The sequence below is a fragment of the Mustela nigripes genome, chromosome 7, assembly GCF_022355385.1.
Source record: "Mustela nigripes isolate SB6536 chromosome 7, MUSNIG.SB6536, whole genome shotgun sequence".
NCBI lineage: Eukaryota > Metazoa > Chordata > Mammalia > Carnivora > Mustelidae > Mustela > Mustela nigripes.
In genome coordinates this window covers 10815854-10829183 of record NC_081563.1, presented here as the reverse complement: position 1 = coordinate 10829183, position 13330 = coordinate 10815854, and the positions used below count along the sequence as shown (strand labels likewise).

Below are 13330 nucleotides of genomic sequence, written 5' to 3'. Positions count from 1 at the left end.
TGATTTTCCATTTATTTATTTTATTTTGTATTTATTACTATTTTTTATTTTCCATTTGTTTTTAATAGGCTTAATACCATCTTAGTGGCAATGACTGTATCAGCCCAGAAATACTTGACCAGCTCCCTGTCCTAGTGCAGTCATGCAGTTGGTTTTCATTTTGCTTTTTAGGAACCTTGTTTGAGGCGCTCTCTCTAATTAGTTTTCCTCAAGTCTAAGCCCAATTCCCCTCAGTTCCCCTGTGCCTTTATGGAGCTGCAAGGGAACCACGTGGGACAGTGGAAGAGAGGGATGAGGATGTACTGAACCTTCGGAGGTCTGAATGCTAATCTCAGCTCTTCCACTAACGCACCTCGTGACTCAGGAGCTGCCACTTACCTTTTTTGCACGTGGGTTTTTTTTATGGTCTTGGTTCCTATACCAAGGGCAGTGAGAACAAAGAAATTACACAGGAGAGAATATTAAAAATTCTGCTAATTGAGTGCAATAGTCGTCTTTATCTTAGAGAACAGAAGTTGGCAGTTCCGAGAGAAGAATGGCAGAATGTACATTGAAATCTCATTCAGGGTCTAGTCATTGGATGCCTTTTTCTTTCTACTTGTAGTCTTGGCCTTGGACCACCTATCCTACCATCAGTTTTTCATTTGACAGGAAGGGTGATTTCTAAAAGGTCTGTTGAGCAGCAGTACTGTGGGATGGAATCTGCACCTTTGTTTACGTTTCTTCTTGGTGGTTGGTGCGGCCCTGTGTCTCCATTTGATAGTCTCCTTGAATTTCTGCTTAATCTGACTCCTACTTTTACTGTTCATAGAACTGAAGAGGAGTTATTTGTTGGAGCTGATGGTGATACTATAGATCAAACTTTTGGGGAGAGTGGGCCAAGAATATTTTATTGACTTTCCAGGTCTTTGAAGATGGCTGAGGACCATAGTACATTTGAAAATGTTTAGAGTCCTGATACTGGGATGAGAAAATTCTCTGGAGGTGCTCTGGCCTAACTCCCTATGTGCTTTGTACCTTGAGTGATAATGATGTGCCGGTGGAAGTTTATCGACTGTAACGAGCGGTCCGCTCCAGGGTGGGCTCTAGATAACGTGGGAGGTCATGGGTTGGTGGGCGTAGAGGCTCTGGGGGAAGGGGCTGGACTTCTTCATTTTTGCTGTCAACGCTGCTCTAAAATGTGAAGTCTATAAAGAATAAACAGGAAGGAAACTATAGAGCGTTCTGAAATTTAAGTTTGTTAGCAGTCTAGTAATAATTCCTAGACATCTTGAATTCATTGTGCGGAGGTAAGGCTAACTACGAAGAGAAGCGGTTTGGGGTGCTCTGTTTAGCCGCCCTTTCTGTTCTTTCCTCTCGCCCCTTTATATAAAACTCTCCTAATGGAAGCATGATTCTCCAGCTTCATTCTGTTTATTGATGCTTCATGTGGCTTATGCTACAAAGTGATAGCTAACATAGTTTTTATCTTTTTCATTTTTAGAGACTTAATTGATGTGGGACTTCTTTTTCCTTGGTGCCTACAAATGCCTTTTAGCAAAACCTGTTTGTTGGATTAGGAAGTGTGTAGAGTAGTGAAATTTATCCAGTGAGGGCTTGGGGTACGTGGCATAATTCAAGTTGCATTAGAGCCTGCTTTCATTTAAGGTGTCAATAATTGGGTTTTAAAACATTTTTACCTCTGTAAGTATCTGGGAAAGCAACAACTTCAAAGTTGATACCAGGAAAACAAATCTGGGTCACAAAATTGGAGAGTGTTACAAATGGCGAATGTGCTGTATGTGTTAAACCATCATTAGCACAAAGTTGTGTCTCATGCATCAGGCTTTCTTCATGCTTTCGGAAAATTCACTTGTGAGATATATATATATATATATATTTTAATTGGTATACAGCTAGATGTGTTTTTTCAGATGTGAACTGTATTTTTATTACTAGAAATTAGGTAAAAAAATACTTACCTGTTGAAGTATTACCTGATCACTCCTGTTTTGCCTCAAGCCTTTCCTACCGATAGTTTCCCCCCACCTTGTGTTTCCTGGCACTGTTCTTTCTAAGTGAAAATGCATTTCTTCTCTTTTTAATTTCATCTGTACCGGGCGGTCCCTGGGGCTTTGAAGGGCTTTAAGGGCGGTCCTTTAATATTGCTCCGTGTCCTTCCTAACCCTGCATGCGCTGCCCTGCCCCCCTGCTCTGCTCCTCCCAGCCCACCACCTCCTCATTTGCAGATGTTTTTGCTTTGTGTGTTACTGGGGAACCTGTCGACTCCGTTCCCTTAGTCCTTACTTTTTCCAGCTTTTCCCAGAGGAAGAGATCTCCTCTCTTGCCTCCAGGGTACTGCTTTCCCTACCTGTGCTCTGGATTCCACATCCCCGGCCTGCTCAGGGCTGTTTTGCGGCTCGGGGCTCTCTCCCCAGTGTCTTCAACCCCTCCTTCTCTACTTTGTTCCTATTTTTTTTTTTTGGCCATAAAGTTCAAACCGCCTCTGTTTTATAAATACAACAGCAAAAGCTGAGAGTCCTAATCTCCCTGGCTTTGGTTGCAGCTGTCTTCCCTCTGTCACAGCTCAACTCCGAAATAGTCCCCTGGGCTCTCGGTTGTCACTTTCTCAGTGATTCTCGTCTCCTCATTTGTCTGGAGTCTGGCCACCCCTGCCACTCCAGGGACACTGCTTCTTCACGTCCGACTCCCTTCCTGTGTTACTTCACACATCGTCCTTGGAAACCACTGCTTCCTCTCCCGCAGTCTCCTCTGCGCGGCTTCTAAGGGGTCTTGGTGCTTTCCCTCTTGTTCATCCGTTTTCATCTCTGTGTCGCTCACATCCTTTGGCTGGTCCCTTGAATTTTGCTGTCCTCCGGAGGGCTGCTCTTGTCACTAGTCCAGAGTCTTCTGATACTAGTCACTGCGGTTCTCCCCACTGGCCTGCTTGTTTTCTGGTCAGTTCCTTTCCAGTCCATCATTCAGTGAATACTGAGCATTCCTTCTCAAGTGTGTAAACCAACTTAGGATGCCCCGCGTGGAAAGTCTGTGGTAGTATTTGCATTTCAGGATAAATGGCAACTTCCTTAGCTCAGGGAACAGCATTCTCCGTTCTGCGGCCCCTCCCTGCTGCCTTAGCCATGTTTCTCGTCGCTTCAGACCATCTTCCCAGCCTTAGGGAACTAACCCCACTCTCACAGCACATCCCGCGTCTCGGCCTTGCATGCTGTGCTCCTGCCCGCCTTCCTCTTCTTCCTTCTTGACCTGCCTGGATCCACGGATTCGTGCACGTGCATTTCAAGTCTTCCTCCCCGGGGAGGCTTGGTGATGGGTTGGGCTGCGCGCCTTTCCTTGAGGTCCCGCTCACCTCGCTGTACTTCAGCCTTTGACGTGACAGGTCAGTTTTCCGATGAGGTGGAGCGATCCCTGCAGGAGGAGACCTCCTCTTCCTCAGTTTCAGATTCCTAGCCCTGAGAATGGTGCTCGGTTCACAGGAGGCCCCCAGTACATAACGGGTCAGTAGGAAGGGAGTAAGTGAGGGGTGCCAGGTGCCAGGAGTGAAGGTCATGTTCATCGATTTTGCCATCAGAGGTACACCCTTTCATCAACCCAGTCAAGGGCTAGGAACTCACATTGCTGTGTCCTGAGCATGTCTACGAAGATCAGTCCTCAATGTGGTCTAAATGAAACGTAAATATTTGCACTGAGACAGAGAAGGTGTCTCCCAGAGTTCACCATTCGGCGAATGTTTTCTGAATGCCTTTTCTCTGGGGGGCGCCGTGGAAGGAGAGGTAGGTACTGAACGGGGATGTAAAAGCAAAAGTCTTTATTTCCAGAGCCGAGTGATAGAGGGAAAGTACGATTGATTTGGCATTACCACTAACTAGCTGCCCCCCCGCCCCCCGCCGCTTGTTAATGTTGTGAGAATTAAATTGACAAATATATGTAAAACTGCTCTTAAACTGTCATGCTTTATGAATTTAAGAGAGTTGTCTTTCTTTTATTATCTTTAGTATTTCTTGCTGATTGTTTTGAAACAGCTTGACGATATATTTGATGAAGAACTCTACTGTTTTTACACTAAGTAAATGTACGTTGCTGATAATATAATTTTATATAAGGTGATTAGCAGAATTAGATTCTGTGCTGGAGGCTTTTACTTGAGAAGATGCGGGAGACACAGAACACTGAGATTTACTGTCGCTTTTCTGTTTCAGGTTGACTGCGCGTTGTCACTCATTCGACTTGGAATGGAGCGGAACATTCCCGGTTTGCTGGCTCTGTGTGATAATTTGGTTACTCTGGAAGCTTTGGTTTACGAAGCCGGGTGTGATTTAACCCTGACCTTGAAAGAACTCCAGCAGATGAAAGACATTGAAAAACTAAGACTACTGATGAATAGTGTAGGTTTTATTTTAACTTTCTTCTTAAGCATTCCCTATGTACTTTGATTAATGTGGGTCTCAAAGCTGAAGATAAAATGTCCTCCAGACCCGAGCACTTAGTAAATAAAGGAAGGTTTCTTGTCTTAAAAAATAAATAAAAAATAAAAAATAAATTAAATATTACAAAGAAATTAAAAATAAATTTAAAAAAATCTAATTTTTGAATAAATTACTGAGAATATCCCCAAATTATTTTGGCTGTTTTTATACCTTGCTTGCCCTTTATTCATACTCCTCTGTATAAAACTTTCTTTTCTTTTAGCTAGGCATATTTCTAAACTAGCTGGCTATTCTAATAATCATAGTCCTTCACTATGTTAAATTTCTTTCTTCACTATGTTAAATTTCTAGTCCTTCACTATGTTAAAATTCCCAATTACTTAAATATTTCACTTACACAGAAATACTGGCGTTTATAGGGCTAGGTGCTTGTGAGAAGAAAACATCACGGCTTAGGACTCATGACCTTCGGAGAATTTGGTTTCTGCCGAGCGCACTGGATAGAGAGACACCCCTGAGACAATAATGGTGGCGCTTCCGGGCGCTTTCTGTCAAGGGACACCTCTTGGGCAGCCTGGTTCCAGTGGGTGGGTTGAGGGGAGGAGCCACGGCTGCCTTATGTGCTCTCTTCTCTCCCTGACTGACTGACTTTCAACCTCCCTTCCTTCTTTCTTTTCCTCTCTTCTCGTCTCGTCTCTTCTCTTCCTTCCTCCTGTACTTTCTTTTTCATCTTCTTTCCTTTTTCTTCTAGTCATCTTTCTCCCTCAGGCACTCCCTTCCCTTTGGTTTAGTAATTTTTACTTCCGAGAAACCCACCCAGTGAAAACTGATTTGTATTATAGGTAAGACTCCTTTTACAGGACTTAGGTGGATCTTCTGGATTAAATAAAAGAAGGAATTGTGTAAAGTCAGGAAGAATGAGTAAAATCATGTGTATCATTTGGAGTTTTGTGAAGGTGGATGTAAAGGAGCAAAACAAAACAGGAAAGGAAAAGGGAGAGATTCTGGGATTTTATACAGAAGATGGTCCTCAAGTGGTTCCCTTCCAGAGCTCTGCAGTGCTCCTGTCTCTGTCTCTTTTTTTTCTGTTTCACTCTTCCTATCCATGATCACTCTCTCTGTGTGCGCGCACACACACACTCACTCTCTCTCTCTCTCACACATTTTTGGGGTAGAATCTCTCTCTGCTCTGGGAGACCTCATGTTGGAGTTGTAGTAGTAGCATGTTGGTCTTCCAGAGCAGGGTGTAGGTTGTGAGGGACCATGATCACGCTGGGTCCCTCACAACTCACCTCTGAGGCGAGCTGGGGTATCTGTTTTAGTAAGTGTTGGGCTTCTGTTGTTTCACATTAGTTTGATCATATGTGAGGTTTAGAACTTGTCTGGAATAATCAGGTATTGAATGTGTTTGTTTGGTTAATTGTGTTTGCAGTGTTCTGAGGACAAATATGTGACAAGTGCCTACCAGTGGATGGTTCCCTTTCTTCATCGTTGTGAGAAACAGTCTCCTGGTGTGGCTAACGAGCTATTAAAGGAGTATTTAGTAACGTTAGCTAAAGGGGACTTAAAATTTCCCCTGAAGATATTTCAGCATTCCAAACCGGATGTAAGTAGAAACTAACTTTTTAAGAACCTCTGTGCTTCTTTCTCTGCAGAATTAGGTTTTATTTGCCAATTTGTTATAATAGGATTTATAAGTAATTCCCCTTTAAACAAAAGGAAACGGATGTCATGTTATTCTTTTCTTTTTTTATTATTATTTAAATTTTATTTAACATTAATTAACATACAGCCTTTTTTAAAAAAAAGATTTTATTTATTTATTTGGCAGATAGAGAGAGAGATCACAAGCAGGCAGAGAGAGAGGAAGGGAGGCGGGCTCTCTGCTGAGCAGAGGGCCTGATGCAGGGCTCAATGCCAGGACCCTGGGATTGTGACCTGAGCCGAAGGCAGAGGCTTCAACCCACTGGGCCACCCAGGCGCCGCAGTTAACATATAGTCTATTATTAGTTTCAGAGGTAGAGTTTAGTGATGCATTGTTGGCATGCAACACCCAGTGCTCATTCCATTAAGTGCCCTACTTACTGACCTTGCCCCCAGTTAAGCTATACCCCCACCCACAACACCTCCAGCAACCCTCAGTTTGTCTCCTAGAGTTCAGTGTCCTTTTTTTAAAGTATCTTATTTATTTCTTTGATAGAGCGCGCAGAGCATGAGTAGGCAGAGCAGCAGGCAGGGGGAGGGAGAAGCAGACTCCCCACTGAGCAGAGAGCCCGTTGGCAGGGCTCGATCCCAGGACCCTGGGAACATGACTTGATAACCTGAGCTGAAGGCAGACGCCCAGTCATCTGAGCCACCCAGGTGCCCCTAGAGTTCGGTGTCTTTTATGGTTTGCCTCCCTCTCAATTTGACATTTTTTCCCCTTCCCTTCCCCTATATTCATCTGTTTTGTTTCTTAAATTCCACATATGAGTAAAATCATAGGTTCTCATGTATTTTTTAAACATGTTTCAATTCAGTCCATTTTTTTTTTAGGAGTTCATGTTTCTTTATTCCAAAGTTTGTTGACTTTCTGTTTCTGTTGATTATATGTATTGATATATGTCAAGATGAGAAAAACTAATACTTGATAGAGCATTGAATTCTTATTATAGACAGGCTCTGTACGAGTGTTAACTCATTAAATCCTTATAACAATCCTGTGAGGTGGGTATTTTTATTCGTCATCGGAGGGAGAGAAAAATTGTGATACAGAGCCATCGGTCAGGCAGTTGCCCAGGGTCACACAGTAAGGAGTGGAGTCTGGATTCACACGTGGGCTGCTGCTTCTTCTTCTTCTTTTTTTTTTTTTTTAACACATGGGTCTTCTAATTTCACAGCTGTGTTCTTCATCATTAAGCTTTACCCTAACACCAACAGAAGAGGAAAAGATTCTTGCCCCTTAGGACCTTCAAAATATAATGAAAATCTTCATATTTATGAAAATCTCATAAGGAAATCTATAATTATTCTTAATAATTTTTATATTTGCTTGAGAGTACTATGTGGTTGACTCTCAAACAATGCAGTGTTTAGGGGCACTAGTCCCCCACCCCCTATGCAGGCGAAAATTTGTGCATAATTTTTGACTCCCCCCCCACCCCCGCCGCCACCCAAACTTAACGATCAGTAATCTACTATCGACCTTACCAATAACATAAACAGTTGATTAGTTTTACAAAACAGTAAGCTAGAGAAAGGAAAGTGTTATTAAGTCATATGGAAGACAAAATGCATTTACAGTACTGGATTCTGTTTATGAGTAAGCAGACCTTCACAGTGCCGGGGTCAGCTGTATTTATAGGTCTGTACTTCCGTGGGATTCAAATGGTTATTCAGATTCAGTGGCCGTAAGTCATTTTATTAAGTGCAGCATATTTTTGCGAAGTAAATAACCTCTTAATTTAGCCATAAATCAAATATGTTGTTTTAAGAGATGGTGGCTCCCTTTCTGTTGGAGGGGGCTCGAGCAGGAAGTAGGATAGCAGTGCCACTGTAAGGCACTGACTTTGTAGTCCTATTCAAAGCCTTGGATTGGGTTTCAAGCAGAAGCCATGTAAGGCCCCTTCCGATCCTAAATTCTAAGTGAGTGCACTTCCTTGAGCTAGCCTGTGCAGCAGTCTGAAGTCCTCCAAAGTATATGGCCACAGACCATATAACCAGGATAAAAACAAGAAAGCATTGCTTAGTTAACCTTACACATTTTCTTCATTTCTGAAAAAGGGTTGTTTGTCAAACGTGTCTCTGTTCTTTGGCTGTTTAAAATTTTCCATCTTCTCATAGGCAGTTCCCACTTAGAATTCTGATTTTGAATTGGGTGGTTTGCTGTTGGCCGAGGGTGGGTTACTTCTGACAGCGGAGCACTGTTCGAGCAGCAGGATGGATTGAATATGAATGTTTTATGAGGAAGAAAGAAGTGACTTTAAATTCCTTCCAGTAATCTTGTTTGTGATTCTTCTTCCTTACAGAGCCTTGGAAATCCTTTGTGTGTCGTCAGCTTTTCGTGTTTTCACTTGGCAATTTAGTATGTGCCTTTTGAATAAAACATGCAGCCGTTTGCTTCTGTTGAAATATGTAAACATCAAAGCAGAAAACAATGGGGTTGCTGGGCTCCTCCTTTCCAATCTCTCCTCTTTATCTCTATCAATATTATCTTTCCCCAACGGAAATTTGATCCTGTCATGATCTGTGGGAAACCAGTGTCTACAAGGTAAATGTCGGGCTCTCTGGGTGGCTTAGAAGGTTCTTTGTGGTCTCTTTCCAGTCTGTCTGTTTAGCCTCATTTCCCTCTGAGAGTGGCTGTGCTAGTCCACTCACACTGACCTTCTCAACCTGTCTTCATGCTGTCTGGCTTTTCATGCCTCTTTTTGCTTTTAGAGACTCTTTCCTTTGTTTGGGGTGGTCAGCTTCCTTTTTCTTCCCTTTACAGACACCTGTCTGTCCTTCAAGATTCTCTCTGCTAGGAGACCTGTGACTTCTCTGTGCGATGACAGGTCTTGTCCTTGCCTCTATAATAACCCACATCACACTGTGTCATAATTCATGTTCGCGTGTTTCTCTTTTCCTCCCTTTTTTTCCCTACGTGTGTTCTCTATGTCTCAGGCTTCTGTGTATTACCAGGAAGTCAGCACTTTGCAGAGAGTAGGTGCTTAGTAAATTTAGTCAAGCAACTGTTGGGTGAATGATTGAAACTGGGTTTCATGATGATGCTCTAGACCATTTGCTAACATTTGTTTGCTTTATTAGGATTGTGCTTGGAGCACTGTTTTTATTTTATTTTACTTGACTCTTCACGGAAAGAATGTACCTTGGATCTGCCATGAGTCAAGCACAGTGTTTATAGAATATAGCAGGAAACAGGAGCAATGGTTTCTGTATCAGGCAGCTCAGGCTAAATTATGCTGCATTAACAAACCATCACCAAATCCGAGTAGTTTAGAATGACAGACATTCATTTCCCACAGGCACAGTATGGGCTGTGGTTGGGCTTCTGCTTTGTTCCATGTCTTGTTATGACTTGGCTAAAAGACCAGGCCCCTTTCTAAGCTGTGGCCCAGGACCGAAAGAGCAAAGCAGAACCACACAGTGGCTCTTAAAGCTTAGCTCCGAGTGCATCAAGTTACATCATCTCTTTTTTCACAGTCCAGAGGAAGTCTGAGCCAAGCCTGTTGTTAACGAGGAGGGAAGCATAATCCTGTCTTGGAAAGAAGGGAGTGAGCACTCGGGAACAATAATACAAACACATATTTATCCTTTTAACTGTAACATGTGCTTCAAACTCTTCCTCTCCTTTATACCATCTTGATTAAGCACTCCTCTGGCTCACCTGTGATGTTAAGCTGTTGCTCTTTATTTGCATGGCCCTTTGGAAAGTGGAATTTACAGAGGAACATAAGCAAGTCTGGATGAAGGTGATTTGGGAATAAAATACTCTGCCTTCTTGTATTGTTCTCAGTCTTCTATGCTAGCATTTCTTTTTTCTTCTTCTTCTTTTAATGCATTGTGTATGGGAGCTATGGGCTTTAAAAAAAAATAGAGTTTTCTAGGCTGAACCCAGATACAATGGATTAGAATTTGGGGGATATGGAACTGGGATATGCATTTGACAATTTATCCAGTGATTCTGATAGAAAGCCTCTTGATCTGTGTTACAATTATTTCTGCATGTTGGTTTGCAGTTCCTGCAGTTCTCATAGTGGCGAAGGTCACTTTCATCTGATCAGGAATGGAACTGTCAAGTTCCAAAAGGACTCTCCCACTCCCAATTCTCACATGTTCCTGCAGTGCAGTACTCCAGGGCCCCGAGTTTGGAAGCTTTGGGTGCAGACCTAGGCCTGTGTGCCAGCAGTGGTAGAGATGGGAGAGTCTACATAACAGTTGAAACTCTTGCCTGCAATTTCCTGCTTGCCTGCTTTGGGCCCACACTCCTTAGGGAATGGAAAAGTGCCTCTAGAACTGTGCTGTATTTAAAATTTTTGCCAGTGTGGTAGGTGAAAAGTAATATTTCAGTGTTTTTTAAATTTGCCTTTCTTTAATTATGAGTGAATTAGAACATTTCCTCATACATATGAGGGAGCTATTTCTTTTTTGGTGAATTGTCCATCATGTCTTTCCCCCATTTTTCACTGGGACTTTTGTTCCTTTGTGATTTTCTTTTGTAAGAAATTCAGATTTGTTGGTGTAATTAGAGCCCCTTTTTGTGGTATGTATTGTGTATATTTCTCCCAGTTGGTAGGGTGTCTTTGGACTTTGTTTATGGTGATTCGCGTCAGGCCAGAATTTTTATCTTTTTATTTATGTGTAGTCAAATTGAACAGTCTTTTATTGCTTCTGTATTTTGAGTCATGGTGAAAAAGCCTTTTCCTACTCCAGTTAAAGAAGAATTCACTCATTTTCATTCAGTACTTTTATGGTTTTATTTTTATGATAGATCAGTAATCTACTTGGAGTTCATTCTTTTGTATGTGAGATGTGAATCTAATTTTTTTTCCCCCAGATGTCTACCTAGTTGTCCCAGCACCATTCATTAAAAGTTTTGTCTTTTCTTAAGTGATTTAAGATGCCACCTTTGTCATATACCAAATATCCATTTGTTTATTCGTCTCATTCTAGAGTTGTTTTTTTTAAAAATTTTTTTAAAGATTTTATTTATTTATTTACAGACAAAGATCACAAGTAGGCAGAGAGAGAGAGGGGGAAGCAGTCTCCCCGCTGAGCAGAGAGCCCGACATGGGGCTCGATCCCAGGACCCTGAGATCATGACCAGAGCTGAAGGCAGAGGTTTTAATCCACTGAGCCACCCAGGTGCCCCTCATTCTAGAGTTTTTATATTGTTACTGGTTTGTCTGTGTACTAGGTGCACACTGTTTTATTTTATATCTTATTTTATTTATTTATTTATTTATTTATTTAAGAGAGAAAGAAAGCAAGCAGGGCCAGACACAGAGGGGGAGGGAGAGGGACAAGCAGACTCTTTGCTGAGTGCAGAGCTCCATATTGGGCTTGATCTCAGGACCCTGAAATCATGACCTGAGCTGAAATCAAGATGCTTAACCAACTGAGCCACCCAGGTGCCCCTAGAGTGCACTGTTTTAATCATAGAGATTTTATAATGGGTTTTAAAAATCTGGTAAGGGTAGTATTCCTTTGTATTTTTTTTCCCCCTAGGTTTTTTTTTTGTTTTTTGAACTTTTTAAAAAGATATTCTTACATATTTGTTTCTCCATCTGAACTTTTGAACAACTTGCCTAATTCCATAAAATAGCTTGTTGGTATATTTACTGTGAATATATTAAAGTTATAAATTGGTGAGACCAGTATCTTTATAATGTCAAGTCATCCTATTCAAGAAGAGGGGGTATCATTCTGTTTGTTCATGTCTTTTTGTACTGTCTTTCAGGAGTGTTTGAAAATGTTCCTCATGTAGGTCATGCACATTTCTTGTTAAATTTATTCCTAAGCATTTAATTTTCTGTTTCTATTTTAAAGCGACGTTTCCCTACCTTCACTCCTCTGTTTGTTGTTTTTATATATGAAAGCTGTTAATTTTGTATGCTAATTTTGCATTCTGCCACTTCACTTAATTTTTTGTATTGCTTCATTCTCTGGGGTTTTCCAGGTATCATATTTTATCATCTGTTCTTTATGTACTTATGTGTAGTCCATAATTTTAAGACCATTTTAAAAAGCCAAATTATAATTTTCTTAAATTTTACCTTTGCTCTGCAGTATGGAAAATAATCTGCTGCCCATGGTGGGGAAGACTTACTGTATTCCTAGAAAGTTTTAGAGGCGCTCTCTTCTTTTGGCTTGAGGTGGGGCAGATGATGGTTTAATAGTTACCACTGAGATATTAGGACAGGAATGATGGAAATAAGAAGTGTGTCTTACACTTTATGAAGTTAGACATCTTGTAGAGTTGAACAGAGCAAGAATAGTAGGAAGTGTCTTAAAACTTTGAGCATTATGATTCATGTGCATAATAGATTGTTTTAAGAAAGATTTGCTAAATGGCCCAGGAAGAGAACAAAAAGAAGCCGTAGGAATACAGAGGGGAGAAGGATCCGTGTTTGAGAGTATCATGAGGACGTGTTCCTTAGACCAGCATTTATGGAGCTTATGCATAAGACTAGACATCCGGAAAAGCCCGACTGAAGTCAGGGCAAATAGAAATAAAGTGGGATTCTCCGGGAGGCTTTAGATAGGGCAAAACTAAGTTTTTGAGAAGACGTTCCATGTAGGAGTAGAAAAAGACAAAGAGACAAAAGACTAATATCGTGTTTACATAAGACAAGTAATTTCATTTGCATGAACTAAAATTTGCCTACCGGTTCATAGGACAGGAAGGGTGAGTTGGCGCCAGGCCGTGGAGGAACTGGATGGAAGGCTTATTCTTACCTTTCACAGTGTAGGCCTGCTAAGGCTTACCAACAAGGTTTTGAACACACGTGATCAGCTGTGGATTCTAGAACATTTAACTTCCAAGTGATACTTAAATGTTGCAGGGAGGGAAAGATAGGAAGCCAGGAAATCAAGAGAACCGTCCCAGAAACACAGAAACACAGGCTTCTGTTTCAGTTGGTTTTCCAATGTATTCCTTTCACTGAAACTGCTTTCAGTTTTTTCCTTTTCCTGTATGAGTTGTTTACGACTGTAGTTTTCCTCCATCTCTCCCATTCTTCCTGTATATGAAGGAGTGTGAGAGACCATGTCGCTTCGTGTGGGCCTTGGGACCGGCTGCCTGCATTAGGCTCCCGGCCTGGCCATGACCAGCCCTGCACCTTGAGCAAGTGACATGTCCTGTCAGTGCCCCAGCCTCCCCTTAGGGAAATGGTTTGAGGAATTAGGAATGAACGCTCAGGAAGCAC

At 41.7% G+C, this 13330-nt stretch overlaps 1 protein-coding gene across 1 annotated transcript in view; it reads left to right on the top strand.

Moving 5' to 3' along the window:
* Positions 1-13330, top strand: part of NBAS (NBAS subunit of NRZ tethering complex) — a 317167-nt gene that overhangs the window by 124911 nt on the left and 178926 nt on the right. Inside the window, exons 24-25 of the mRNA XM_059405174.1 lie at positions 4197-4382; positions 5857-6030. Of these exons, the coding sequence (XP_059261157.1) occupies positions 4197-4382; positions 5857-6030 (360 nt within the window). The remainder of the gene's footprint in view (positions 1-4196; positions 4383-5856; positions 6031-13330) is intronic.